The 25,374-nt window shown below is 51.2% G+C and overlaps 2 protein-coding genes across 2 annotated transcripts; one reads left to right on the plus strand and one right to left on the minus strand.

The window, feature by feature from the left end:
* The first annotated feature begins 14,210 nt into the window (after nucleotides 1-14,210).
* LOC122203683 (coiled-coil domain-containing protein 74B-like) lies at nucleotides 14,211-20,019 on the plus strand. The gene is made up of 7 exons (XM_042910680.1): nucleotides 14,211-14,527; nucleotides 15,739-15,780; nucleotides 17,958-18,120; nucleotides 18,948-19,125; nucleotides 19,200-19,282; nucleotides 19,364-19,435; nucleotides 19,589-20,019. The coding sequence occupies exons 1-7, from the start codon at nucleotides 14,278-14,280 to the stop codon at nucleotides 19,725-19,727; spliced, it is 927 nt and encodes a 308-aa protein (XP_042766614.1). The 5' UTR covers nucleotides 14,211-14,277; the 3' UTR covers nucleotides 19,728-20,019.
* A 718-nt stretch (nucleotides 20,020-20,737) lies between these two features.
* Nucleotides 20,738-24,469, minus strand: LOC122203685 (mediator of RNA polymerase II transcription subunit 15-like). Its single transcript, XM_042910681.1, has 5 exons — nucleotides 23,964-24,469; nucleotides 23,282-23,442; nucleotides 23,017-23,183; nucleotides 22,459-22,557; nucleotides 20,738-21,773 (listed from the first exon to the last, which is right to left on the minus strand). The coding sequence occupies exons 1-5, from the start codon at nucleotides 23,970-23,972 to the stop codon at nucleotides 21,637-21,639; spliced, it is 573 nt and encodes a 190-aa protein (XP_042766615.1). The 5' UTR covers nucleotides 23,973-24,469; the 3' UTR covers nucleotides 20,738-21,636.
* Nucleotides 24,470-25,374: the final 905 nt, after the last annotated feature.

Below are 25,374 nucleotides of genomic sequence, written 5' to 3' on the forward strand. Positions count from 1 at the left end.
CAGAGCTCACGACCCCTTCTGGTGGCATTCAGCACAGGAAGCACAGGTGCACGATCTCTGGAGGCTCTGCTCTGCCTCCCGCGCCTCAGACTTGCCAAGCCCTCAGGTGACATTGTTCCCAGGAGCCCATGCTGGCCCCACTGCCTTTCAAGACCAAATCCATCAGACACCGAGGCTTCACCCGGCCCCACCGCTGACCCCAGGTGGCTCACTCAGGCTCTGATTGCTCGGTATAGGTGACGTAGGACAGAGGCTCTGGAATTGGGAGGAACCTGTACTTCCCCTCTGATGTCGAAGAGTAGATCAGACCTTCTGCATGAGCAGCCCTCAGATGATACGTGACTCGGGTAGCTTTCACTTTAAAAACTTCGCTAGCTTTTTTTTTTTTTTTTTTTTTTTTTTGGACTCTGCAAACCAGAATTCCTAGCATAAGTTTCTCAAACATCTACGGACCGAAATAGATCAAATTGTTTCCCAACCTCTCCTCTCCCCATCAAGAAGTCCTACTCCCTCTCAACCAATATTCCAGCTGTGAGAACAGCCACTGACTTTAACATCCATGTGAGTCACCGCTGCCCCAAGAGGTCAGAAAAATGCAAAGAAGCCAGAGAAGGGAGCAAATGCCTTCCAGCCATAGAGTAAGGTGGGCCCTTGGGGGCGCCAAGCTCTTACTGCACCAGGCGGTAGGGGAAGGTGAAGTTGTCAACCGTTCAACTGCTTTCACCGTCCCTTTTGGGTCTCCGCACCATTATACATCTGCAGCCACCTCCCTTAGCCTGCCTTTAGCTGTGTTCAGCTTCTGGAGAGCAGCCGCTTCAGGGAGAATTGGACCTATAGGACCTGCCACGCAGCACCCCCACAGCCTGAGTGCAGCAGACATGGCATTTCCCGGCATGCACTCAATTTATTTCTTGTGATGCTCAGGTGAAAAGCTCCCCAAACCATCTGGAGAACGGTGGACTTCCCACAATGAACGTCTGCATCTTCTGCTGTACAGAACACCATCCGGGAGGCTCTGAGTTTGTGCATCTGACGTCTTATTATTTAAGGGTCTGTGTTCTAGGCAATGCAGTAAAGTGGGTGAAGCGAGCCTTCTGCCTGGGATGGCTTCAGACGGCCCGGAACTTGCTTCCTCCACCCTCCCTCTCTGGGTGGAAGGAGCGCTGTTTTCCCCACGCACAGCTTGGTGCCCACTGAGGAAGTGTACATTCTGCTCCTCGGGCCACGTCTCTGAAGGTCGGCTTAGCCTCCTTCCTTCCTCAGCAGCCGACTGCCACCCATCCTGGAAGACCGCCAGTCATCACTTCCTCTAAGAGACCTTGCCTCCTCCACTTCCCCTCCTCCTGGACTGGATTTAGTGCCCTCCTGTGCACTCATTGCCACCATTCAGCAAATAAAAGTAAAGAGGGATGTCTTATTTGCTTGGTGCTGGGCACTTCAAGGTGCTGAACAGAGGCTCCTGGCTGGCTCAGTCGGTAGAGCACATGACTTTTTTTTTTTTTTTTTTTTTATGTTTGTTTATTTTTGAGAGAGAGACAGAGTGTAAGCGGGGGAGGGGCAGAGAGAGAGGGAGACACAGAATCCAAAGCAGGCTCCAGGCTCTGAGCTGTCAGCACGGAGCCCGATGTGGGGCTTGAACTCACGGACCACGAGATCATGACCTGAGCCGAAGTCAGGTCCTTAACCGACTGAGCCACCCAGGCGCCCTGAGCATGTGATTCTTAATCTCAGGGTCCTGAGTTCAAGTCCCACATTGGACATGGAGCCTACTTAAAATAAAACAAAGTACTGAATAAATAAATACTTCTGCATGAATCTCCAGCTTGTGTGTTTGCTCCTTGAGGACAACTATCATATTTTACTCACCTTTCTAGCTCTGGCATCGTGCAAGCACACAGCAGCTGCCCAATAAATACGATTGTTTGACAAATACTGTACCTATTATATACACATCCAGCCCCTAACACCTCAGGAATCACAATATGAATGCCTTGGATAAGTTAATTTGTACATGAGTAGAAAGGATCGAGGTCAGGGAAGGGGCTTTTCAGCCTAAGGTTGAACAAAAATCACTGGGGGAAAAACACGATCACTGCACTGGAAGGGTCCTGTCCAAAAACTTAGAGCCAGAGAGAGGATCAAAGACCCAGATAGAGGAGCTGAAAGTATAAAAGAGGAGAGCGGCGCCTGGGTGGCTCAGTCAGTTAAACATCGATCGGACTGTGGCTCAGGTCATGATCTCTTAGGTCGTCAGTTTGAGCCCCGCTTTGGGTGAGCCCTGCTTCTCTCTCTCTTTCTCTGTTCCTCGTGGGATTCTCTCTCTCCCTCTCTCTTTGTCCCTCACTCGCTTGTACCCTCTCTCAAAAAAAAAAAAAAAACAAAAACAAAACCTGTTAGGAGAAAACAGAGGAATAATCTTTATAACTTTGCATTAGTTAATAGTGTTTTAGGTATGACACCCAAAGTACAAATGCCAAAAGAAAAAATAGGGAGAGTGGATTTACTCATATCGTGGTGTATATGAGTGCTTCGTTCCGTTTTATGGCCAAATAATATTCCATTGTGTGGATATACTACATTTTATTTATCCATTCACCACTTGGTGGACACTTGGGTTATTTCTCCTTTGGGGCTATTTATTGTGAATAATGCTGCCATGAACATTTATGTATCCATTTTGTATGGAACTATGTTTTTTATTTATTGTTGAGAGAGAGAGAGCGGGGGGGGGGGGGGGAGGGCAGGCAGAGAGAAGGGGACAGAGGATCCGAAGCGGGCTCCATGCTGACAGCAGAGAGCCCGATGTGGGGCTTGAACCCACGAACCACATGACCTGAGTCAAAGTAAAACGCGTAATTGACGGGGCCACCTAGGTGCCCCATTTATTTCTTTTTTTAATGTTTGTTTATTTTGTGTGTGTGAGAGAGAGAGAGTCAGGGGGAGGGGCAGAGAGAGAAGGAGAGAGAGAATCCCAAGCAGGCTCTGCACTGTCAGCACAGAGCCCAGTGTGGGACTCGAACCCACGGACTGTGAGATCATGACCTGAGCGAAAATCAAGAGCTGGACCCTTAACTGAGCTTCCCAGGCTCCCCTGGAACCTATATTTTCAATTCTCTTGGGTTATGTACCTAGGAGCAGAATTGCTGAGCCTTCTCTTTACTTTTTGAGGAATTGCCAAACACTGTTGCAACATTTTACATTCTCACCAGCAACCTGTGAGGGTTCCAGCTCTGCCTCATATCATGAACTCTTAGTAGTGTTTGTCTTTTTGGCGACAGCCATCCTGGTGACTGTGAAACGGTATCTTATTGTGGTTTTGGTTTGCGTTTCCCTGATTACTAACAGGTGCTGAGTATCTTTTCTTGTGCTTATTGGTCATTTGTGTATCTTCTTTGGAGAAATGTCTGTTGAACTCCTTCACCCATTTTTATTTTTATTATTTTTTGTTTTTTTTATTATTTTTTGAATATGAAATTTATTGTCAGATTGGTTTCCATACAACACCCAGTGCTCATCCCAACAGGTGCCCTCCTCAATGCCCATCACCCCCTTTCCCCTCCCTCCCAGCCCCCATCAACCCTCAGTTTCTTCTCAGTATTTAAGAGTCTATTATGGTCTGCCTCCTTCTCTCTCTGTAACTTCTGCTTCCCCCTGCCACTCCCCCCTGGTCTTCTGTTAAGTTTCTCAGGATCCGCATAAGAGTGAAAACATATGGTATCTGTCTTTCTCTGTATGGCTTATTTCACTTAGCATCACACTCTCCAGTTCCATCCACGTTGCTACAAATGGCCATATTTCATTCTTTCTCATTGCCAAGCAGTATTCCATCGTGTATATAAACCACAACTTCTTTATCCATTCATCCATTTTTATTTTTTAAAAATGTTTATTTTTGAGAGAGAGAGAGCATGAGAGGAGGAGGGGCAGAGAGAGGGGGACAGAGAATTCCAAGAAGTCTCTGTGTTGATAGCAGACAGCCTGATGCAGGGCTTGAACTCACAAGCTGCGAGATCATGACCTGAGCCAAAGTCGGATGCCTAACCGACTGAGCCACCAAGGTGCCCTGGCCTTCACCCATTTTTAATTTGGATTATTAACTTTTTTATCATTGAATTGTAAGAACTCTTTGCATATTCTAGATGTAAGCACTTTATCAAATATGTGACTTGGAAATATTTTCTCCCATTCTGTAGATTGTCTTTTCATTTGGAAAGTATCGTTTTTCAGTACAAAATATTTTTTAATTTTGAAAACATAGGCCCACACAAAAACAGATACACAAATGTTCGTGGCAGCATTATTTACAATAGCCCCAAAGTAGAAATAACCCAAATGTCCACCACGTGATGAAGGGATAAACCAAATGCTGTATGTCCATGCAATGGAATACTATTTGGCCATAAAAAGGAACGAAGTATTTACAATATGAGTAAATTACAATTACTCATATTTACAATATGAGTAAATCTTTTTAAAAGCTATTTATTTACTGGGTTGCTTGTTTATTTAGGAAACTCTATGCCCAGAATGGGGCTTGAACTCACAAACTCGAGATCAAGAGTCACATGTTCTACCGACTGAGCCAGCCAGGTGCCCAAGAGTAAATCTTGAGAACATTATATTAAGTGAAAGAAGCCATTTGCAAAAGATCACATATTGTGAATTCTATTGCTACGAAATGTCCAGAACAGGCAGACCTATGGAGACAGAAAGTAGATTATTGGTTGCTTAGGACTGGGGCCAAGAGAGGCAGTGAGGAGTGACCATTAATGGGTACAGGGTTTCTTTTAAAAGAACAAAAAAGTTCTAAAATTACATTGTAGGGGTACCTGGGTGGCTCAGCTGAAAGAGTGTTTGACTCTTGATCTTGGGGTCATGGATTTGAGCCCCATATTAGGTGTGGAGATTACTTAAAAACTAAAAAAGTTGTGTAAAAAATTGTTACAATCAGGGGCACCTGGGTGACTCGGTTGGCTGAGCATCCGACTCTTAATTTCAGCTCAGGTCATGATCTCGTGGTTCATGGGATCAAGCCCTGCATTGCAGTGTCAGCACGGAGCCTGCTTGGGATTCTCTCCCTCCCTCCCTCTCTCTCTCTCTCAATAAGTAAATAAACTTAAAAAAAAAAAAAAAGAATCAGGGACTTCCGTGAGTGTGGGAAGAGCCAAAAGAACAGAGGTAATGGAAGCTATCTGCAAGAGCAAAGAAGCTCATGCTAAAGACCTCAGCCTGAAGCACCAAGGTGGGTGGGTCTCAAGATTCTCCAAGAAGCTTCCACAGACCATCTCAGAATTCAGTGATGAAAGGGGTAGTGCTCCAGGAAGCCAGTGTGGATCTCTTGTTTACCCACATACTTGACTGTGACTGATTCACCTCCATCTTCCAAACCTCCTACAACTTTCTCTCTCTGGCTGGCTCTATCCCAAAACCCTAAGGGAAAGGGGATTCTGGAAAATAGAGTTCTCAGCCTTAAAAATGAATGGTGCTGGCGCCGGGTTAACCACAACCAGCGCAGCACAATCTACCCCTTGGTCAGCTCAGCTTTGCATCCAAACACCTCCTTTTCAACATTTAACTTCCAAGTAAAGGTATTCGGAGCACCATGCTTTCACATTGTATGATTCAGCTATCCTTCCGACAGCCGAACCGAAAGAAGAAACCCAAAGTTCCCCCTTGTCCATCTCTGAATAAATGTGCCTTTGTTTCCTGATTCGGATTCTGCTATCCTGTAGCCTAATATTGAGTTACAGAAATAGCCATGATTTATACATTAATACTTCCTGGTAGCATGAGAATGAGAGAGGAGAAAAAGATAAGTATGAGGTACAAAAGTCCATATCAAAGTAAGACACAGGACATCTTTGGCCACAACTGTGCTCGCGGCTGTGATTGGTCACATGACAAGATGAGTGTTCTTCCACCACCCTTTCTCTTTGTCCCCAGCAAGCACCTCAGCCAGTCATATTGGGGGGGGGGGGGGTGGGTAATCTGGTGGGGTGACCTAGATCTTTATCCTTGAAAAAAATTTTTTTAATGTTTATTTATTTTGGGGAGAGAGAGCGTGGGAGAAAGCGCACATGCGCTCAGCGGGGGAGGGGCAGCGAAAGGAGGACAGAGGATCCAAAGTGACTCTGCACTGACAGCAGAGAGCCCGAGAGCCTGAGAGCCCGATGTGGGGCTTGAACTCACGAGCCACAAGAACATGACCTGAACCGAAGTTAGATGCTCAACCCACTGAGCCACCCAGGTGCCCCTTTATTCTGGAAGTTTTTGTGCTTTAAATGGTTCTGCCTGTTTTATTATTTATTTGTTTTTATAAATTCAGTGTTTTCTGAAATATACTTTTTTTAAATATATAATTTATTGTCAGATTGGTTTCCATACAACACCCAGTGCTCATCCCAACAGGTGCCCTCCTCAATGCCCATCACCCACTTTCCCCTCTCCTCCACCCCCATCAACCCTCAGTTTGTTGTTGTTGTTTTTAAATTTTTTTTTACATTGTATTTATTTTTGATAGAGAGACAATGCACAAGTGGGGGACGGGCAGAGAGAGACGGAGACACAGAATCCGAAGCAGGCTTCAGGCTCCGAGCTGTCAGCACAGAGCCCGACGTGGGGCTCGAACTCACGAACCACGAGATCATGACCTGAGCCCAAGTCTGACACTTAACTGACTGAGCCACCCAGGCGCCGCTGTTCGCAGTTTTGTTTTTTTTTTAATTAACGTTTATTTATCTTTGAGACAGAGAGAGACAGAGCATGAACAGGGGAGGGGCAGAGAGAGAGGGAGACACAGAATCTGAAACGGGCTCCAGGCTCTGAGCTGTCAGCACAGAGCCCGACGCGGGGCTCGAACTCACGGACTGTGAGATCATGACCTGAGCCGAAGTCAGCCGCTTAACCGACTGAGCCACCCAGGCGCCCCTGTTCGCAGTTTTTAAGTCTCTTATGGTTTGCCTCCTTCCCTCTCTGCAACCTTTTTTTCCCCCTTCCCCTCCCCACTGTCTTCTGTTAAGTTTCTCAGGATCCACATATGAGTGAAAACATACGGTATCTGTGTTTCTCTGTATGACTTATTTCAGTTAGCATAACACTCTCCAGTTACATCCATGTTGCTACAAATGGCCAGATTTCATTCTTTCTCATTGCCAAGTAGTATTCCATTGTATATATAAACCACATCTTCTTTATCCATTTGTCAGTTGATGGACATTTGGGCTCTTTCCGTAATTTGGGTATTGTTGAAAGTGCGGCTATAAACATTGGGGTACGAGTGCCCCTATGCATCAGCACTCCCGTATCCCTTGGGTAAATTCCTAGCAGGCTTATTTATTTTGCGCGCGCGCGAGAGTGTGCAGGCTCCCAGCGCAGAGCCCAATGAGGGACTAGAACCCCTGAACCGAAAGATCATGACCTGAGCCAAAACCAAGGATCGGACGCTTAACCGACTGAGCCACCCAGTCGCCCCTTAGTCCTGCCTGTTTTAGGTTGCTATAGTTTTCCGTCATTTTTACCACAGAACGTGGGAGCCCTAGGTAAGATTACCAAGAGAATCTCCTGGGTTGCAGGTGTTCCTCCTTGCCCCCATTCTGGAGTAGCAAACCGATTTACGCTTGATAATCAAGCCCAGCCACCCAACCAGTACAGCAACCCCCTTTTTGCCTGACAAAGTCACCAGGTGGCAGTCTCAGCTTCCTGTTCAGTGGAACCAGCGTGTCCCTTGCCACCTGTGGCAACCAAGCAAGACCTCTAAGCCAGCAGAACCCAAAGCTGTGGGGGTGGGAAGTTGAAACTTTACTGGTAGGTCATTAGAACAGTAACAGTGAAACAAGCTCCTCCCACTTCTACCCCTTGATTCCTGAAGTCTTTGGATATCTTTGCCTCGGGGAAAGAAACTTCACTACACATTAGTGGCTGCTTCAAAGCACATCCCGCATCTCCCGGGACATTACGCTAGCTCCACCAAGTGATTTCACCCAGCTGAAACCAGAAGCAAATCTTCAAAAGTCCATCCCGCCGTCCTTCAGGGTGATGGGAAATACAGTAGGACCGGTGAGTTCCAGACAGAGGCACTGACAACATCATGGTTTCGCGAGCCCACGGCCACACTTCGCTTGCTGTAAAATGAGGTAAAACCAAAACTAAAGATGTAAGATTACAAATATAAATAAGAGAGGAGCTAAGAATAATAATGGGACTGTATTAGAATGTGGGACTGGTGATAGAAGTGAGTTAAACCCTCACTCATTAGAACAGGAAAGGAAGCCGGTGGGTGTGGCTCATTTTGGTAAATCAAGAAATAGTAAAGGTGCCTGGGTGGCTCAGTCGGTTAAGTGGCTGACTCTTGATTTCAGCTCAGGTCATGATCTCACAGTTCCTGAGATCGAGCCCCACATTGGGCTCTGTGCTGACAGCATAGAGCCTGCTTAGGATTCTCTCTGTCTCTCTCTCTCTCTCTCAAAATAAATAAACTTCAAAAAATCGTAGCAAAAGCACATCACCGAAAGCTATGGAGGTAACTACTAGAAAAAAGAGCCCCAATATGTAGTATTCATGTCTGGGGCGTTGTGAATAGTGGCAGCGAAGACTGAAATCTTTCTGTAACAGTAGATTTTAAAAGATCTTCATTATCTCTTAATTTTATTAAAGGAATATATACACTTAAAAGGAAAAATGATAAAATGAATATCCATCTGACTTGCCTGTCTCTTAAGGAAAGTATTCTTTTCCTATTCTTTTGACATTTTTTCATGTTTATTTTGAGAGAGAGAGCACGCAGGCACCAGTGGGGGAGGGGCAGAGAGAAGGAGAGACAGAATCCCAAGTAGGCTCCACTCCATCAGCACGGAGCCCCATGTGGGGCTCAACCTCACTAACTGCAAGATCATGACCTGGACTGACATCAAGAGTCATCAGACACTTAACCGACTGAGCCACCCAGCCACTATGGGAAAGTATTCTAGAAAACATCATCCATTCTACTCAATGTTTCGTATCCAAGCCACCAAAATGCTCAATCCCTCCATATGGGTCCCAAAGAAATTTGTTTCTGAAGAATGTACATATTTCCTTTGCCAGAGAATGAAAACTCTATTCCACAGTGACTTTTCCTTTTGCCTTGTCAAAAAACTGTAATGTTAAACAGTCAACTGTGATGTTGCTTCAGTAAGAAGTGATTTTTCTCAGGTTCCTGACACCATTTTTTTTTTTTTTACATTTATTCATTTTTGAGAGCATGAGCAGGGGAGGGGCAGAGAGAGAGGGAGATACAGAATCTGAAGCAGGCTCCAGGCTCTGAGCTGTCAGCACAGAGCCCGACGTGGGGCTCGAACTCACGAACTGCAAGATCGTGACCTGAGCTGAAGTCGGATGCTCAACTGACTGAGCCACCCAGGCGCCCCTGTTACTGTTTTCTATTTATTGCTCTGTTTCTCTTTTTGTCTTCCACTCTTTTCCCACCTTGTCTGGCTTTAACTCAGACTTTTTTTTTTTAAGTTTGTTTATTTTTCAGTAATCTCTACGTGGGGCTTGAGCTCCCAATCCCAACAAGATTAGGAGTTGCATGCTCTTCTGACTGAGCCAGCCAGGCACCCCTTTAACTGAACCTTTTATATTATCCCATTTCTCTCTTCTCTTAGCATATCAATTATACTTTTGATTTAAAATTATTTTAAGTGTTTGCCCTTGAGTATACACTTACAGTGAATCCAAGTTCTCTTTAGAATAACACCATAGCACCTCACCTTAGAATATTTCTGATTTCTCCCTCCCATCTCTGATAGCATTGCTGTCATTCACTTATTGATAAACTATAATTACCAAATGCATTGTTGCTATGATGATTATTATTTTTTGCTATGGTTATTTTAAACAAACTGTTATCTGTAAGATTAATTAAGAATATGATGGGGCGCCTGGGTGGCTTAGTCGGTTAAACATCCAACTCTGGATTTTGGCTCAGGTCATGATCTCACGGTTTGTGAGTTTGAGCCCCACATGGGGCTCTGCGCTGACAGTGCAGAACCTGCTTGGGATTCTCTCTCTCCCCCTCTCTCTGCCCCTCCTGCACTTTTCTCTCCCTCTCTCTCAAAATAGATAAATAAACTTAAAAACAAGAATATGAAAAAGAAGGGGTGCCTGGCTGATTCAGTCGGTGGAGCATGTGACTCTTTATCTTGGGGTTGTGAGTTCGAGCCCCACAATTTTTTTAAGTTTTAAGAATATGAAACAGCAATTTTTTTTTACCGTCATTTATTCCTTCTCTAATGCTCTTTTCTTAATGTAGATCTTAGTGTCTGACCTATGTCATTTTTCTTCTTTCTGAAGAATTTCTTTTAACATTTCTCACAAAGCAGGGCTACTGGCAACGAAGTTCCTCAATTTTTGTTTGTCTGAGAAGGTCTTTATTATTTCTTCTTTACTTTTGAAGGAAAATGTAGCTAGATACAGTACTCTAAGTTTGTGGCTTTTTTCTTTCAACATGAATATCTCTCTTCACTCTCTTGCTTGCGTGGTTTCTGAGGAGAAATCCGATGTGATTCTATCTTTACTTCTTACTATGAAAGCTCTTTTTCTTTTTCCTCCTCTGGTTTCTTTCCAGATTTTCCCTTTGTCTTTAATTTTCTCCAATGAGAATGTGATATGCCCAGGAGGAGATTTTTTGTGCGTGTTTCTCCTGCCTGGTGTTCCCTGAGCTTCCTGGATCTGTGATTTGTTGTCTTTCGTTAATTTTTGAAATTATCAGTCGTTATTGCTGTAAATATTTTTTGTTCCTTTCTCTCTCCTCCTTCCGGTCTTCTCACTCTACATATGTTACACCTTTTGAAACAGTCACGGGATTTGTGGATATTCTGTTCTGTCATTTTCATTCATCCTTCTCTTCATATTTCAGTTTTGGAAGTTTCTCTTGACATAACTTCAAGCTCATTGATTCTTGCCTTGGCCTTGCCCAGTCGGCTGATAAGCCCATCAAAGGCATTCTTCACTTGTGTTACAGCGTTCTTGATTTCACACATTTCCTTTACCTTCTTAGAGTTTACATCTCTTTGCTTACATTATCCATCAATTCTTTCATATTGTCCACTTTTTCCATTAGAGCCATTAGCATAGTCATCATAGTTGTTTAAAATTCCCAACCTGATGGGGCGCCTGGGTGGCTCAGTCAGTTGAAGTCTGACTGTTGATTACAGCTCAGGTCATGGGATCAAGCCCCGTGTCAGGCTCCTCGCTAAGCATGGAGCCTGCTTAAGATCCTCTCTTTCTCCTTCTGCCCCTCTCCCCTGCTTGCACTCTCTTTCTCTCTTTAAAATAAAAAATAAAATAAAATAAAATGTGAAAAAATAAAAATTTCAATTCAATAATTCCAACATCTCTCCAGATCCAAGTCTAGCTCTGATGCTTGTTCTGTCCCTTCAGACTATGTAGGTTTTTTTTTTTTTTTTTTTTTTTGTCTTTTAGTATATCTTGTAATTTTTTTTAGGTATATTAATTTTGAGAGAGAGCGAGCCAGCTGGGGAGGGGCAGAGAGAGAGAGAGAGAGAGGAAGATAGAGGATCCAAAGGAGGCTCTGCGCTGACAGCAGAGAGCCCAGTGTGGGGCTTGAACTCATGGACTGTGAGATCATGGCTTGAGCCGAAGTTGGGCACTTGACTGGCTGAGCCACCCAGGCACCTCATAGTATGCCTTGTAATTTTTTGTTGAAATTTCGATATGATGTGTTGTGTAGAAGAAACTGAGGTAAACAGGCCTATAGCATGAGATTTTGTTTATCTTGCCAGGGTTTAGTCCACGTTTATTGCTTGTTGCAGCCATAGGTGTCAGAGGCAAAATATTCCTCCGGTGCCCTCAATTTGTCTTCCTTGTTATCTTTGGGTTTTCCTAGAAACTTATTATTATTATTATTATTATTATTATTATTATTATTTTTAAAGTAGACTTCATGCCCAGCATGGGACCCAATGTAGGGCTTGAACTTGTGAACCTGAGATCAAGACCTAAGCTGAGATCAAGAGTCAGATGCTTAACCAACTTAGCCACACAGATGCCCCTAGACACTTCTTAAATTAGTTCTGAGATGGGCAATTCTTTCGCTTGTATCCCATTTTTACACAGGCCCCCACTGATGTGGTGGAAAGATGTGGAGAGAGGGGAAGGCTAGAAGCGGCTAGAGTTAGGTATTTCTTTTCCTCCAGGTCTGTCAGGCTCTATTAAAATCCCAGCCGGTTTGGCATTTGGGGCTGTCTTAGTTTGTTTTGAGGGAAATCCCTGAAACAGAAAGCTCTGGGCAATACTTCAAAATGGCTGCCTCACCCTCTTCCTGTTGGGACCACAAGGGGATTTTTCCATCTTTCTTCCTCATGAGAATCTGGTAGGGCTCCTGGAGGTTAAACTCACAAAGGTGCGGGGCCCCTTAAGATTGGACCTCTGCCCCCTGAACTCTTTAACCCTTGTCTACACTGGCCACACCAGCAATTCATCAATTACAGTTTAGCTTTTCCTCCCCTGGTAGTGGTTCAGACAGAGATTGATGCTCCAGTGGGTTGTGATTCTCTGTCTCTCCAATGTGGGGGCAGCCGTTTGTCCTGTGATCTCCGTTCTCTGATGGATCTAAGAAGAGTTCATTGATTTTTCAGCTTGTCAGCGACTTTCTCTTTTGTGCGGATGGCAGTGATGATTGCCAAGGCTGGACCAGGAAACCAGAAATCCAGGTACATTTGTAGTTGTAGGATTTCCTTTTTTTTTCCTTTCATTTTTAACGCTTTATCAATCATTTAAAATGTTTTCTATGATTCCACTCACTATAGCCATCTTTTTCTGTAGGTTTTAATCATATTCATTATAAAATACTTTCCTGTAACTTTTCTTATCTAGTATTATTTGCAGATCTATTTCCATTGACTGAATCTGGATTTTTTTTCTCGTGACTCAGTCACATTTGTCTGTTTCTTGGCATGTCCGGTATTTTTTATTGTATATCAGACATCATGGATGACAGGACACAGAGACTCTGGGTTCTGTTATAATTCTCTGAAGAGTGTTGAGTTTTGTTCTCCAGGGGGTTGAATTATTGGAACATCACCAAAACCTTGCGGAGGCTGGGCTTTTAAGTTTTATGAGGGTGGGTATTTTCTGATTTTGCCCTTAGTTCTAAGGCAAATCTCTTATTTCTAGAACATAGTCTTTATTACCAAGGTGTGATCCTTTTGGGGTTTAAAAGAAAAACTGAGGCGTTTACCAAGCTCCTCTGTCAGACTCCAAATTCTGTCTCCCCTGGAGCTAGCAGCAAATGAATCTCTTCTCAGCTTTTGGCCTTCCAGCTCTTTCTCTTTCCCTGGAATCCCTGGAATTCTGTGGGCAGTTCAGGCCAGCCACATATTTGAAGTTTATTGCTTTCAACTCCTCACCTGCAGAGGCTCCAAACTTCACTGTGTTGCCCCCTCAGTTTCCAGCTGCAGTGTCCTTCCCAAACTCCATCCTCTGCCTTCTGCGGCCAATAGGACTGTGGCTTCCTGTTTGAGGTCTGGCTGACCAGAAGAGAGAGCTCAGGGAAAAAGCAGCTCTTCTTTTTAAAAATAGTTGTATTTATTTATTTTGAGAGAAAGAGAGCATGCAAGCGGAGGAGGAGCAGAGAGAGAGGAGAGAGGGAGAGAGAGAGAGACAGACAGGGAGAGAGAGGGACCCAATCAGGCTCCTTGCTCTCGAGAGCGCAGAGCTTGACACGGGTCTCCATCTCGCAGTTGTGACTTGAGCCAGACTCAAGAGTTGGGTACTTAACCAACTGAACCACCCAGGCGCCCCAAGCAGCTCTTCTTTCAAGAGCTGCCTTCGTCCACTTTGCTTTTTGTTCTTCTCGTTGTTTCCAGGTGGCTGTTTCATATATTCTGTCCACATTTCATAAAGCAGAAAGTCCTCTACCTTTGGATTTTTGAATATGTAATCCATATCATCTATTCCAGAAGCGAACTATTAAAATAAACAAGCATAGAAAATTGGACAGTAAGACCTACTGTAAAGGCGGACGATTATCTGACCTTAATTCAGAGGATGCCTTTCAAAGTCAGGGTGTACGAGCTCAGGCAAACTTGACGCAGGCCCCACCCCCACCAGCAGCGTGGTCTCTCGGGCATCACAGACGACGCCCCGCCGCACGCCCCGCCCCCCTCGCCCGCTCGCGCCCGTTTCCATGGCGACGCGGCACCAGGCCGGGGCAGTCGAGCCACCAAGTGGGAGTGCAGCGACCGCAGAGGCGGCGGCAGAGGCGGCGGCAGCGGCGACATGAGCGCGGGGGTGGCGGCGGCCGGGCAGCGGCCCCCCAGCTCGGGGCTCCCGGGCTCCCGGGGCACGTCGCGCCTGCGCCCGCCCGCCATCCTCCAGCCCGCGCAGCACAGCACGCAGGTTGGGCTCATCGAGGCGCAGAAGCGGGTCGTGGACCTGGAGAAGAGCCTGCAGTTCCTGCAGCAGCAGCACTCGGAGACACTGGTCAAGCTCCACGAGGAGATCGAGCACCTCAAGCGGGAGAACAAGGGTGAGTCCGGGCGCCGCGGCCGCGAGTGAGGCGTCTTCCGCGGCTGGGGCCCGAGGGAGAGGCAGACCTGCCGCTCCCGGGTGCCTCCAGTACCGAAACACTCGTGGACTCTAGAACACGAGGTTTAGAAACCCTTAAACAGGGTATAAGGAGGACACAGGGCAGCAAGCCCCACCCCGGGTCCTGCTACGTGGGTCTCGGACTCCCTGCCTCCTCCGCACCCCCGGGCCCCAAACCTGGGTCTTCGTGGGCGGGGTCGACGGGGCCGCCCCACCATCTGGGGATCTGGTGGGGTGGTCTGGCTGTGTAGCGTTTCCCACAGTAAGCCGGGTCGCAGTCTCCTCTCTAGGCAAGTCGGGCCCGCCTGTTCTAAAAACTTTTATGGAAGTAAAAAGTGCGAGTGTACAGCTCAGTGATTTTCACAAACTAAACACAGATCGAGAGCCGACTTGCCATTCCCATCCAGCCCCTCCTTGGACACCTCCCCCTGCCCCCGCGTCTCCTCAGGGCAGGTCCTTCCTAACTTTGCCCCGCTGGTGGCTCCTCACCGCCATGGGCCAGGCCTGAAGCAGAACTTAAGGCCTATCACGGCGGGACACTGCTGTCCTCTCTTCTCCCTTATGCTCTAGTTGGAACTCCTCCCCCCACATTCTTAGCCCTGTCTCAGTTTCTCCCCACCTTTCTCCTGTTGCCTTTACCTGAAGTGCTATTAGATCAAGGGCTCACCATGATGTCAGGACTCCCTCCTCCTGACATAAGGAGTCTTGAGTCTCACCCCTGTCCCTCCCTGATGCCCAGGCTGGATGTGGCCAGCCCACGTTCTGGGTGTCACTTGATCATTGCTCTGACCACATTTGCTCATCCATGACTAGGGGCTCCTGGAGGACTGGGTCATCCTGACTCACTCACCTCTGTTCTTCTGGAGCTTGGGGCTCCACCTAGCAGAGGGTGCCCTATAGATGTCATGGGCAGAGGAATGGACTCCTGGCGAGGCTCTCACCCAAGGGCTCTGGCTCAGGGAACAGCTAGAGGCATTGCTGGCCCTAAGACACCCAGGGTAAAGGCTTGGCCCATGGGGCAGTGTCCTGGCTGCTAAGGTCATGTGTGAGGTCTCTCAGGGGTTCAGCGGGGAGTGCACAGGGCAAGCCAAAACCTCTTCTCCCCAAATGGCTGCAGTTTCAAAAATGACCAGTGCACATGCTTGCTTTCAGATCTCCATTACAAGCTAATAATGAATCAAAAGCCAAAGAAAGGTAAGACTGAGGCCCTTGGGTGCCTGATGGGAAATTACTTCTGTCAGGAGTAGCCCCTCCAGAGTGCTTGTGTCTACCCAGCTAGCTGCACTGGCCCATGTACTATCCCAGTGGGGAGGAATCCTGGGGGACCTGGACAGACACCACTGCCCCCCACCCCCCGCCATGGTGTGGGTGACTGTGCACCCAAGCACAGCAGGTGGGGCTCTCGGGGATCCCAAGGCCTGAAGTCTGCAGTAAGGAAGCAGGAAGAGCAGCTTGGGGTGGGGCTGCCGAGACCCCACCCCTGCCACCACCACCCCGCCCCCGGGCCCCCAGCCTTGCGGCTCTGCTGGATTCTTTTACTTGGGTTGCTGCTATGGCAGCCCCCAGCCCTGTGCCTCTGGCACAGACGGCTGTGGGCACAGTCCTTCTGGGGATCCTCCCTGCCATGTCTGCTGTGACCAAGTGTAGAGACAGAGAGACCTGCAGTCACTCGTCTAAGGCCCTTCCTCATCGTGACAGCCCCTTTCTCTTTGCCTGTCCTCCAGCCCAACCCAGGGAGACTCAGGCTGTGTTGGGCCTGTTCCCCCCACATACCTTTGGGGCCAAGTCTGACATCAAGAGGTGGTCTGAGAGGTGTTAGCCTGGTATGCCCCAGTCTGGGGGTGTCCCGGGGCTCCCTTCCTAGGGGACATGGAATATGGGAACAGTGGTGGTGGGCCCTCCTCGAGCGGAGCAGAGCAGTTCCAGTGAGCTATCCTGGGCAAGTGGCAGGGCCTGTTAATGGTCCCAGTCCTGCAGGGTCGGGGGTCCCCAGTGGGCTATCAGAAGAGGCCATCCTCCCATTCAGGGCCTGCTTCTTCGGGCCCAAGCCCGCTGCTTTCTGGATGGCCCTTCCAGAAATCACCTTCCCCTTGGCCTTGGTTCTGCCTCACCAGAGCGGGGGGGGAGGGCTCTGCACAAACACAAACACAAACACAAACACAAACACACAGGCCTGCAGGGCCAGGAGGAAGGTACGGGTGGCCTGGCCCCTCCCAACAGCGGGGCACAGAAGTGTCCGGGAAAGCTGGGACCAAGGTGGTGCTGCCACCATCTCAGACTAACCCGGTGCACTTCCCATAGGCAGCACTTCCAATTCCAGCTTTCAGTCCATCAAGTCCGTCTCAAACTCGACCTTGTCAGGTGGCATGCCAGCACCCTCTGTGAACTCAGGGTCAGGGGAGGGGCACGTGCCCCACTGGGGCCCTGGGCCCCGATGGCCAGTGTGGGGTGCTGACCAGATTGCACCTTTGCCAAGCTCTGTGGACTTAAGGGTTAAGGAGTAGCTGAAGGGAGCCAGAGAGGGTGGCCGCCAGGTGCCGTCAGCTGACACCAGCAGGAAGGAGCCGAGGCGGGGTGTGACAGGACCATGGATTGGCCAGAGGGAGACTATGAAAGCGAAAGCGGGGTTGGCTACAAAGGAAGTGAACGTCAGATCAACGTGGGGCACAAGGTCCTGTGGCAGGCACACCCTGCCTGCATACAAAGAGAGGAGCCCCTGAGCCTTCCTAAGTGGTCTTCCAAGGGCAGCCTGGCAGAAGCCCTGCTTGTCAAACACGACAAACACCTGAAAGCAGGTGGATACAGGTGGGACAGCCCTGCCTAGCGTTCTGGGCTTGTGGTGTCCTCTGCAGAGTGAGGGGAGCTAATAGCCCCTTCTCTGCACTCGGCCTCCCTGAGAGGCCAGGCATCCTCCCCGGGTGTGGCCCTTGCCCCTTCCATGCAGGGCCTAGGCAGGCCGTGGGCCTTGTCCGTGGAAAGGAAGTCTGTGCAGGCCGGGTCCCAGAACTCTCATACAGTTTCATTTTGCCCCAAATGGGGTGCTGCTTCAGAGTCAGGGAACAGCTGCGGGGCCACCCTGACCCCTGGACTTCCCCGAGGCATGGGAGACTGACCCAGTACAAGTAGGGGGAGGCCAGCTTCTACAGCAGCAGTAGTTTTAGAGCGTTCAGCAGGCACCACCCACAGACCCCCTTTTTGGGTCACCTGGCAGCCCCCACAATGGGGACTCTGTTACCATCTCTCCTTTACAAGGAGGAAACCGAGGCAGAGGGCAGGCGCTCCTTGGGCACTCACAGCCAATCCTGGAGGACGTGGGCCCTGGCTCTTGATGCCCACCCACAGTGACTGCCCTGTCTGGGTCTGATCTACAGCCAACTCTCAAGGAAAGGCCAGGCCCCGGCCCAGCTTCTCCAAGAAGCAAGACTCAAAAACTGACATTCCTCCGAAGACGGACCTGGAAGAGAAGACCCCAGCTGCTGCCCTGTTTCACAACAGCAAGCGGGACAACGCTCCAGGGGTGCAGGGGCAGGCCAAGTAAGGGCTCACCTGTACCCTGTGGGCCCAGCGTTGCATTTCGTAGGTTCACATTCTGGAAGCAGCCAGCTGCCTTGCCCTTCCAAATGGGTCAGTCTCCAGAGTGAAAGCAGACTCACTCCAGGCAGGCCCATCTGGCGGGCAATGCCCTGTGCTGACCTGAGCCCACACGAGGGTGCCAACAGCAGCCCAGAAACTAATTTCTCACAGAAATGGAACCAAGTAACTTGGCCTTTACATTAGTTTGCTTTTCACCAAGACAACAAGCAAAAGAACAACAGTAAGTTGGGTTCCTGGGCTCACCCTGGGAAATGTGCTTGGCCTCCGCAAGGCACAGAGCCAGCAGGCCAGAGCAAGACCGGGTTGACACCTGTTTCTGGGACTTCCTGGAAAGCAGCAGTGAACCTGGACTTTGCATCCGAAGAGACCCTGTTGTCCCCTGGGTAGTTCAGCCAGCAGGACGGGGTCCTGCTTCTCTGCACGGTCCTTACTGAGAGTCCCTCTCAACCAGCCCCACGGGTGTGGGGTCAGGACTGAGGGCAGTCACACAGCTTGAACCACATCTGACCCTCAGTGCACCTTGAGGGGAGAGGAAGGGATACGCCCAGGTCACAGCTGGCACCAGAGTGGCCCCCCACCCCCGCCACCTGGCGTCTGGAGCACCCTGGTCAGCAGAAGGGAACCAGACCCCGAGGAGGCTGTGTAGACACACCCTTCTTCCCCACACCAGCCGCACACTGGTGTGGATGCCGCCCTCAAGAGAGGTGGCGGGTGGTTAGACCAATCCTGGCAGGCTAGCTCTGGGCTGCTGTTAGTGCCTGTTCCAGAGATGAAGAAGTGGAGACGTCCAGTTCAGCAGCCCCCTGGGTGGCAGGCAGCCAGCACAAGGGCAAGCAGCCCCCCGTGATGAATCTGCCCCTGCACCTGCGCAAGCCCACCACGCTTCAGCAGTGCGAAGTGGTCATCCGCCAGCTGTGGAACGCCAACCTCCTGCAGGCCCAAGAGGTGAGGCTCAGGCAGCGGGGACCCCAGTGCCTCCGCAGACCCCGCCCACTGCCCCTCTTCTCCCTGCCTTCCAGCTGCAGCGCCTCAAGGCCCTCCTGGAAGGGAACCGGAGGAGGCCCAAGGCTGCATCTGAGGAGGCCGGCCCCAGCTCTCCCAAGTGAGTGACTCGGCGTGGCCCCCACCGCATCCCGGTGAGGTCTGCTCTTTTGGGGCTCACTACCGACTCCTCTTTCACCAGGGACCAGGAGGCCCTTCACCAGGGAGCCATGCAGCTCCCCAAGGTCCCCACCAAGGGCATCCCCAAGAAATGGTGAGTCCCACCGGCAGGGGGAGGGTGGGGTGGCCTGAGCCCAGTACATAAGGGGCAGGGACAGCTCAGTGCCTTGCCTGGGGCCCTGCTGCCAGCCAAGTCTCCGCTCCTGCTCCCGGGGGCACCTGTAGTGACCTCCCTCTGCCCTACCAGCCTGATTCTGAGCCCTATGCCCGTGGCAGAGCGCCCCATCCTGCCCGCGCTGAAGCAGACCTTGAAGAGTAACTTTGCTGAGCGGCAGAAAAGGCTGCAGGTGGTGCAGCGCCGGCGGCTGCACCGCTCTGTCCTTTGAGGCGGGCGGCACGTGTCGGCGTCTGCATGCCAGGTCAGGGCCAGGCCAGTGCCCTACAGCTGGAGACGCTAACCCTCTCTAGATAGCACTTCAAAAGAATTCGAACACGTTTAGGCCGCGCGAAATTCCAGATAAGCAAAGTTCATGGCAGATAAAGTACTTGGTTGCCCTCAGAACCGAGACACTATTTTCTTGCTCAGTATTTTGCTATTCTGCATTTACACAAAAACACATTAAATAAGTATTACCCTACCTGTTGAAGACTGGAAATAAAGCTCGTTTCTCCACTTGTGAACCTCATCCCTCACCGCTCTCTGACATGGCTGCCCTGCCCTGTGCCCCCAGCTCTGCTCCCTGCGGTGGGAGGGGCCCACTGGGGCAGTCACCAGGACTTGTCCAGGGCCTGGTGGGTGCCCTGCGCCACGGGCAGGCACAGCATGCACCCTTCTTTGAGTGCAGGGGGTTTCCTGGCCCTTGGCTGGGCTGGGACTGCCTTCCAGGCACAAGGGCAAGTCCCGTCCCCCCTGCCACAGCGCCGTCCAGCCTCCACACTGACAATCCCAGCTAACGAGCCATCCTACCGAGCCTGCCTTCTGCTGTGGAGGGCCACGGCCATGGGAGAATGGTCCTCTCCAGGGCGCTGGGGCCCCACCCTGAGATTCCCACCCAAGAGCCTCACCACCCCCTTACTCACCAGAACCGAAGCTTCCTAGGTCTCATGGGTGTGGTCAGTTTAGTGTCGACCCTCCCCTGGCAGGACAGGGCTACTGGCCCCACTGGCCATTTCCTCAGTGCTGATCTCTGCCTCTTCTTTGGGCAGCAGGAGCTTTGCCAGAAACCTCGGGGTAAACCAGGATGAGGCACTGATACTGTCAAAAAAGGGTGAACTAAGGTCTGGGCATCCACGGCCGTCTCCAAGGTGAGGAATCTGGCTCAGCCCTGAAAGCATACCTCACTGGATAGTGGTCCCAGACTTGTGGGAGGGGACACAGTGACAAACTCACGACAAACACAGGAATAATAAATTTATTATAAGAACCACAGATGACACGGTAGTGCACATACAAAAGGGGAAACCTCTCATTGCCAGAGGGCTGATGCCCTGTCAGGGAGCTTTCACTCTCTGGAGCAGCTCTGATGACGCCAGGTCCTGAGGATGCTGCCCTGACCCAAGAACAGGCCCAAGTGCCCAGTGAGTGGGCACGGTGCCAGGTACAGGATCCACTCAGGTGTCCCTGCTCCCTAGGCACCCCCACAGTGCTGAGCAGACCCCCATGGCTTAAAGGGAGAATGCCATGAGGTATGAGTCCCAGGTGATGGCAGGGGATTCACAACTGCCTGCTGGCCGACTTTCCTTCTGAGACGCAGCCAGCGGCCCTTGGATCCAGGAGCTTCCCAGTGGCGTGCCCCCCACGGCAATGGTGGAAGGGTCTGAACCCAAAACCGTGACCAGAGAATTCTGTGTGTGTTTTCAGGGTTTCCTATGCTCTCCATGTTCCCCTACAGAAACAAAAAGTTTTCTGGCACACACACAAGGGGCTCTAACGAGACCTGGAGTTCTCCCCCAGGCTGCTGAGGAAGGACATGGGCCCTGGAGAAGCCAAGGGGACAGCAGCCCAAGGAGGAGCACACAGGGCTGAGGCATGTCCGACTCCCGGGGGGGAGTGGGGGTGGGGGAGTCCCAACCCCACCACGAAGCAGCCAGCTCCACAGCCACCTGCCCCAGTCACGTACAAGTATGGGAAAATGTTTGGCAGGTCCCCAAGGCAGAAGATAAAAGCAGGAAAGCTAATCTAAGCCCAGGTTCTCTAAGGGAGCCAACACCTAGAAATGTCCAACGTGAGGTGCGTGTCCGCTGTGGCCCCGACAAGGCTGCCGGCTATCCCCGTGGTCCCCAGTGGGTGGGTGGCTAGGCGGCGGAGAGGCAGGCCTGGTGGATGCTCTGCGCCCAGGTGTTGAGCAGGGCTGTGACCGAGTGCTTGTCTGGGAGCTGCAGCAGCCTCGAGGTCATGCACCGGTGCACTGACTGCAGGAAGGGGTTGGCGTCTGCAACAGAGCAATGGGCCATGAGTGCCGCTGTGACCTCCGCCGGGACAGCCAGTGCTGGGCCTGACCCTGGGCTGCACAAGCAACTCTTTATGAAAGGCCACCCCACAGACACAGGGCTGGCGTCTAGGGCATCGAAGCCAGTCAACATGACCAGGATGCCATCTCCCGCACACAGTGGGGTGGCCAACACGGTCCCCTCCCAGGCCCATGCGTCAGTGGAGAACTGGAATGTGAACAGGTCTGGAGCCCAGGGCTTTCTCTCAGGGACAGCCTTGGGATCCCAGCCCTATGCACCAGCTCTGCACTGCAGGGGGACTGGCCACCATCAACAGGGGTCTCTCCGGGCCTCTGGTTTGAAGCCATGTCACCCAGGTGGGTCTCCGTAAGCCCAAGCTCCTTCTGTACTCCCGTAACAGCCTTGCAGAGGCCCACAAAGGCGGTTGGACCTGCTCGCCTCTCTCTCACTATAGGTGACCGCCCTGCAGACACAGGATGGACCCCTTTCTTCCCAAGTGACTTCTGGGCAACCCACTCCTGCCCACAAAGGGGCAGCAGAGAAAGGGGAGGAGGGGCCTCAGCTGCGGGGCACAGAGCAAATCTCGGTTGCCCTGAGCTGATGCCCCCTACCAGGGTCCCTAGACGGCAGCCGTGAGGCCTCCCCAAGGCTGTCCTCTTGGCTCACCGTACTGCCACTGCCTGTCAATCCACAGTGGGCTCTGGGCGGGGTAGTCGGCAGGCACACTGAGCTCCAGCGGCGGCACGCTCGGGAGATCCTTGTCATCTGCAACACATGTGTCTATGCCTGTGACCTGGCCCAGGCTGCCCTGCCTCATAGCCCTGCTCTAAACAGGGTTCTTCATATCCCAAAAGGTTCTGGTGAGGCTTGCTGCAGTCTGGAGGTCACTCTGATTCCCACTTCCACATCTCCCTAAGGCCTCAGGCAAGCACAGCCGTATCTGGTTGGGAGGGAGGGGCTTCCCCGGCAGGCCGGTGAGAGGGAAGAGTCTGTGGGCTCAGGGCTCTGCCCTCAGAGCACCTCCTGGGCCAGGTATGTGTGAGGATCCAGGAGGACACAGGGATGGTGGGCTTCAGGGTGTGGTGTGAGCATGCCTGTTTGTGGGAGGCCAAGTGCCTGTCCACATGGATCATGCGGGCCTGTGCTGGGCCTGCTCCAGGGCCTTGGGCTGTAGTTCGGGACTCACTCTCCCATAGCAGCAGCCCCGCCCTCCCCTGTACGCACCCAACTTGCATATCAGGTGGACGGTGCCGTTGTTACTGCAGTGAGATGGGTCCAAGTTCACCAAGAACTTAGGGTCTAATCTGGCCACCTCCCCCTGGAGCACGTTAGGAATGCTCTGCCGTTCATCGTCTTCAAACCTACGCTTCCGAGTGCATACCACCGGGGCCCTGGAAGAGACCACCATGGTCACCACACCACACTAGGCTGTGGCCCGTGGCCCACGGCCCGCCACCCACTGCGAGGCTGAACCCTGGACTGTACGTACGTAATGGGTGGGCCGTGGATGGCCGTCATGGCTGGCACGAATGTACGGTACAGGGAATGGTTGAAGACAGGTGAGCGGATATTGGCCAGGACGGCATCCAGGAGTGGCTGGCACAGGTACTGCTGCTTGGTTGGCGGCACCGGGGGTGGTGGGGGCGTGGGCTGTGACAGGACGGGGAGTGGGGACGTTAGCAGCCCACTCTTGGGGAGGCTTTCCAGACCCTGAAGTCCTTATCCTTCACAGCCAGACTGCTGTGGCTTCCCCACAACCTCTGCCCCCTGGAGACAAATACGGCTGACCCTGGATACATTCTCCTGCCTTCTGCAGCCTTGACCTTCCCCAGAGTTCCCTTCCCCCAGGGCTTGGACTGGGGCTGGGCAGGGCTGGGTGGAGGCCTGATGGTGGAGATGGGCATACAAGAAAGCCCATGCACCTGGGGGCTGCAGAAAGCACCCCAGGACCACAGCCACAGGGTGACTTCTCCCATGTTCCCACATATACTCTCCTTCCGCACAGCAGACCTGACCTGGCAAAAGACTCCTGGGCAAGGTCCCCAGGCTGAGCAGCATGGCCCCTCTGCCCACTCCTGACTGTGAAGGCTTCTCTCAGCTTGTGGTTCTGAATTCTCCCCACAGATGCCTGTGGCCCTTTGGACACCACCAGGCCATGGTGCCCCACTCACCACTGCCATGTCATTCTTGAGCTTCTCCAGGGCAATCTCACACTTCTGGAGTGTTTTCAGGGGGCACCTATGGGGAGAGGGGATGTGACTGATTCTGGGTGCTCAAGGATGAGGTGTCAGCGGCTCTTGAGCACTCATCCCAACCGCTCCCTGCCTAGCTTGTCCTGGTGTGCATGGAACCAGCCTTGGCCACCAGAATCCTCCACAGGAGCCCCAGTCATTGAACTATTCCTAGACCCAGAGTATAAGGCAAGATGGTCCCACGTCCAGGAGCTGTCCGGTCCTGCTCATCAGAAGAGGGCATAAAGGTGATGGGTCAGGGGGAGAGACAGAGGCCAGGTCCCTGCCCCAGGACCTAGAGTCCCAAAGAGGGATCGAGCCTAGAGGCTTGAGTGCTGCCCAGCTCCAATACATCTAGTTCTGCAGTTTCTAGCATTTTGCACAGTAAATAGAACAGAGAAGATCTTCTAGAAGGGAGCATAGCCAAACTGATGCAGAAATAGGGACAGAACCCAAAGGCCAGTCCGTGTGCATAGTTCTGCAGAGCTGGCCCGTCTCTGGCGTTCAGAGCAGCACAGCTGGCAGGTTGGGGCAGGGCACGTGTGCCATGTTGTGAACCAGGGCTCCAATGCCTCACAAGTGCTTCTCAAGGCGATGTCTTGTTTCATTTTCACAGCCAACCCGGGTGAGCCATAGTCACTCCTTTTGCAACGGAGTAAATGAGATGCAGTCATTTGCCCAACGCCACTGGGAAGTCAGGGGCAGGGCAGGGGCTGGATACTGGCAAAGGCAAGGGGCCAAGGGCTTGGAGGCACCTGTGGTGGCCCGAGGCCCCTTCTCTAAACTCCGTCTCACCACCAAAGCCCTACAATCCCAAAGAGGGATCGAGCCTAGAGGCTTGAGTGCCGCCCAGCTCCATTACATCTAGTTCTGCAGTTTCTAGTGTCCTGCTCAGATACTCAGTGTGGCTAAGTCTGAGTTCCACCCCAGGCCTGAATGGAGGGTCACAATGCCACTGTGGCTTTATTTCCACTCCTGACTGGGGGATACCGTTGCGGTCTCATCGCTGGCTCATGCCTGGGTTCTTCATTGGCTGAGAGAGAATTGCCTCAGAGGACACTTAGCTTGCTGTTCACTGATGTTTGGATTTGAAGGTTCAGTACTTACCCACCTCACCCCCTGGCCTGTTCTGCCTGCAGGTGGATATTGGTGCTAAAAGATTCACTCGTTGGCTTTGAGGGGGATTAAGACTCCTTTCATTCAGTTGTGGGTTGGGTTTTTGTTTTTTTTTTTAGGGGAAAGGGGCAATGGGAGAGACAGAGAGAGAGAGAGAGAGAGAGAGAATCTTAGGCAGGCTCCATGCTAAGCATGGAGCCTGATACAGGGAGCAATCCCATGACCCTGAGATCAT

This window comes from Panthera leo, chromosome D3 (genome assembly GCF_018350215.1).
Source record: "Panthera leo isolate Ple1 chromosome D3, P.leo_Ple1_pat1.1, whole genome shotgun sequence".
In the NCBI taxonomy this organism is placed as follows: Eukaryota; Metazoa; Chordata; class Mammalia; order Carnivora; family Felidae; genus Panthera; species Panthera leo.

Excerpts from the sequence above, each read along its gene's own strand:
- LOC122203683 (XM_042910680.1), top strand. The coding sequence starts at position 14,278 with ATGAGCGCGGGGGTGGCGGCGGCCGGGCAGCGGCCCCCCAGCTCGGGG. Across the intron at positions 14,528-15,738 it reads CCTCAAGCGGGAGAACAAGG|ATCTCCATTACAAGCTAATA; the intron begins GTGAGTCCGGGC and ends GCTTGCTTTCAG. Across the intron at positions 19,126-19,199 it reads ACCTCCTGCAGGCCCAAGAG|CTGCAGCGCCTCAAGGCCCT; the intron begins GTGAGGCTCAGG and ends CCTGCCTTCCAG.
- LOC122203685 (XM_042910681.1), bottom strand. Across the intron at positions 23,184-23,281 it reads ATCCACGGCCCACCCATTAC|GGCCCCGGTGGTATGCACTC; the intron begins GTACGTACAGTC and ends GGTCTCTTCCAG. Across the intron at positions 21,774-22,458 it reads TGACAGGCAGTGGCAGTACG|ACGCCAACCCCTTCCTGCAG; the intron begins GTGAGCCAAGAG and ends GCTCTGTTGCAG.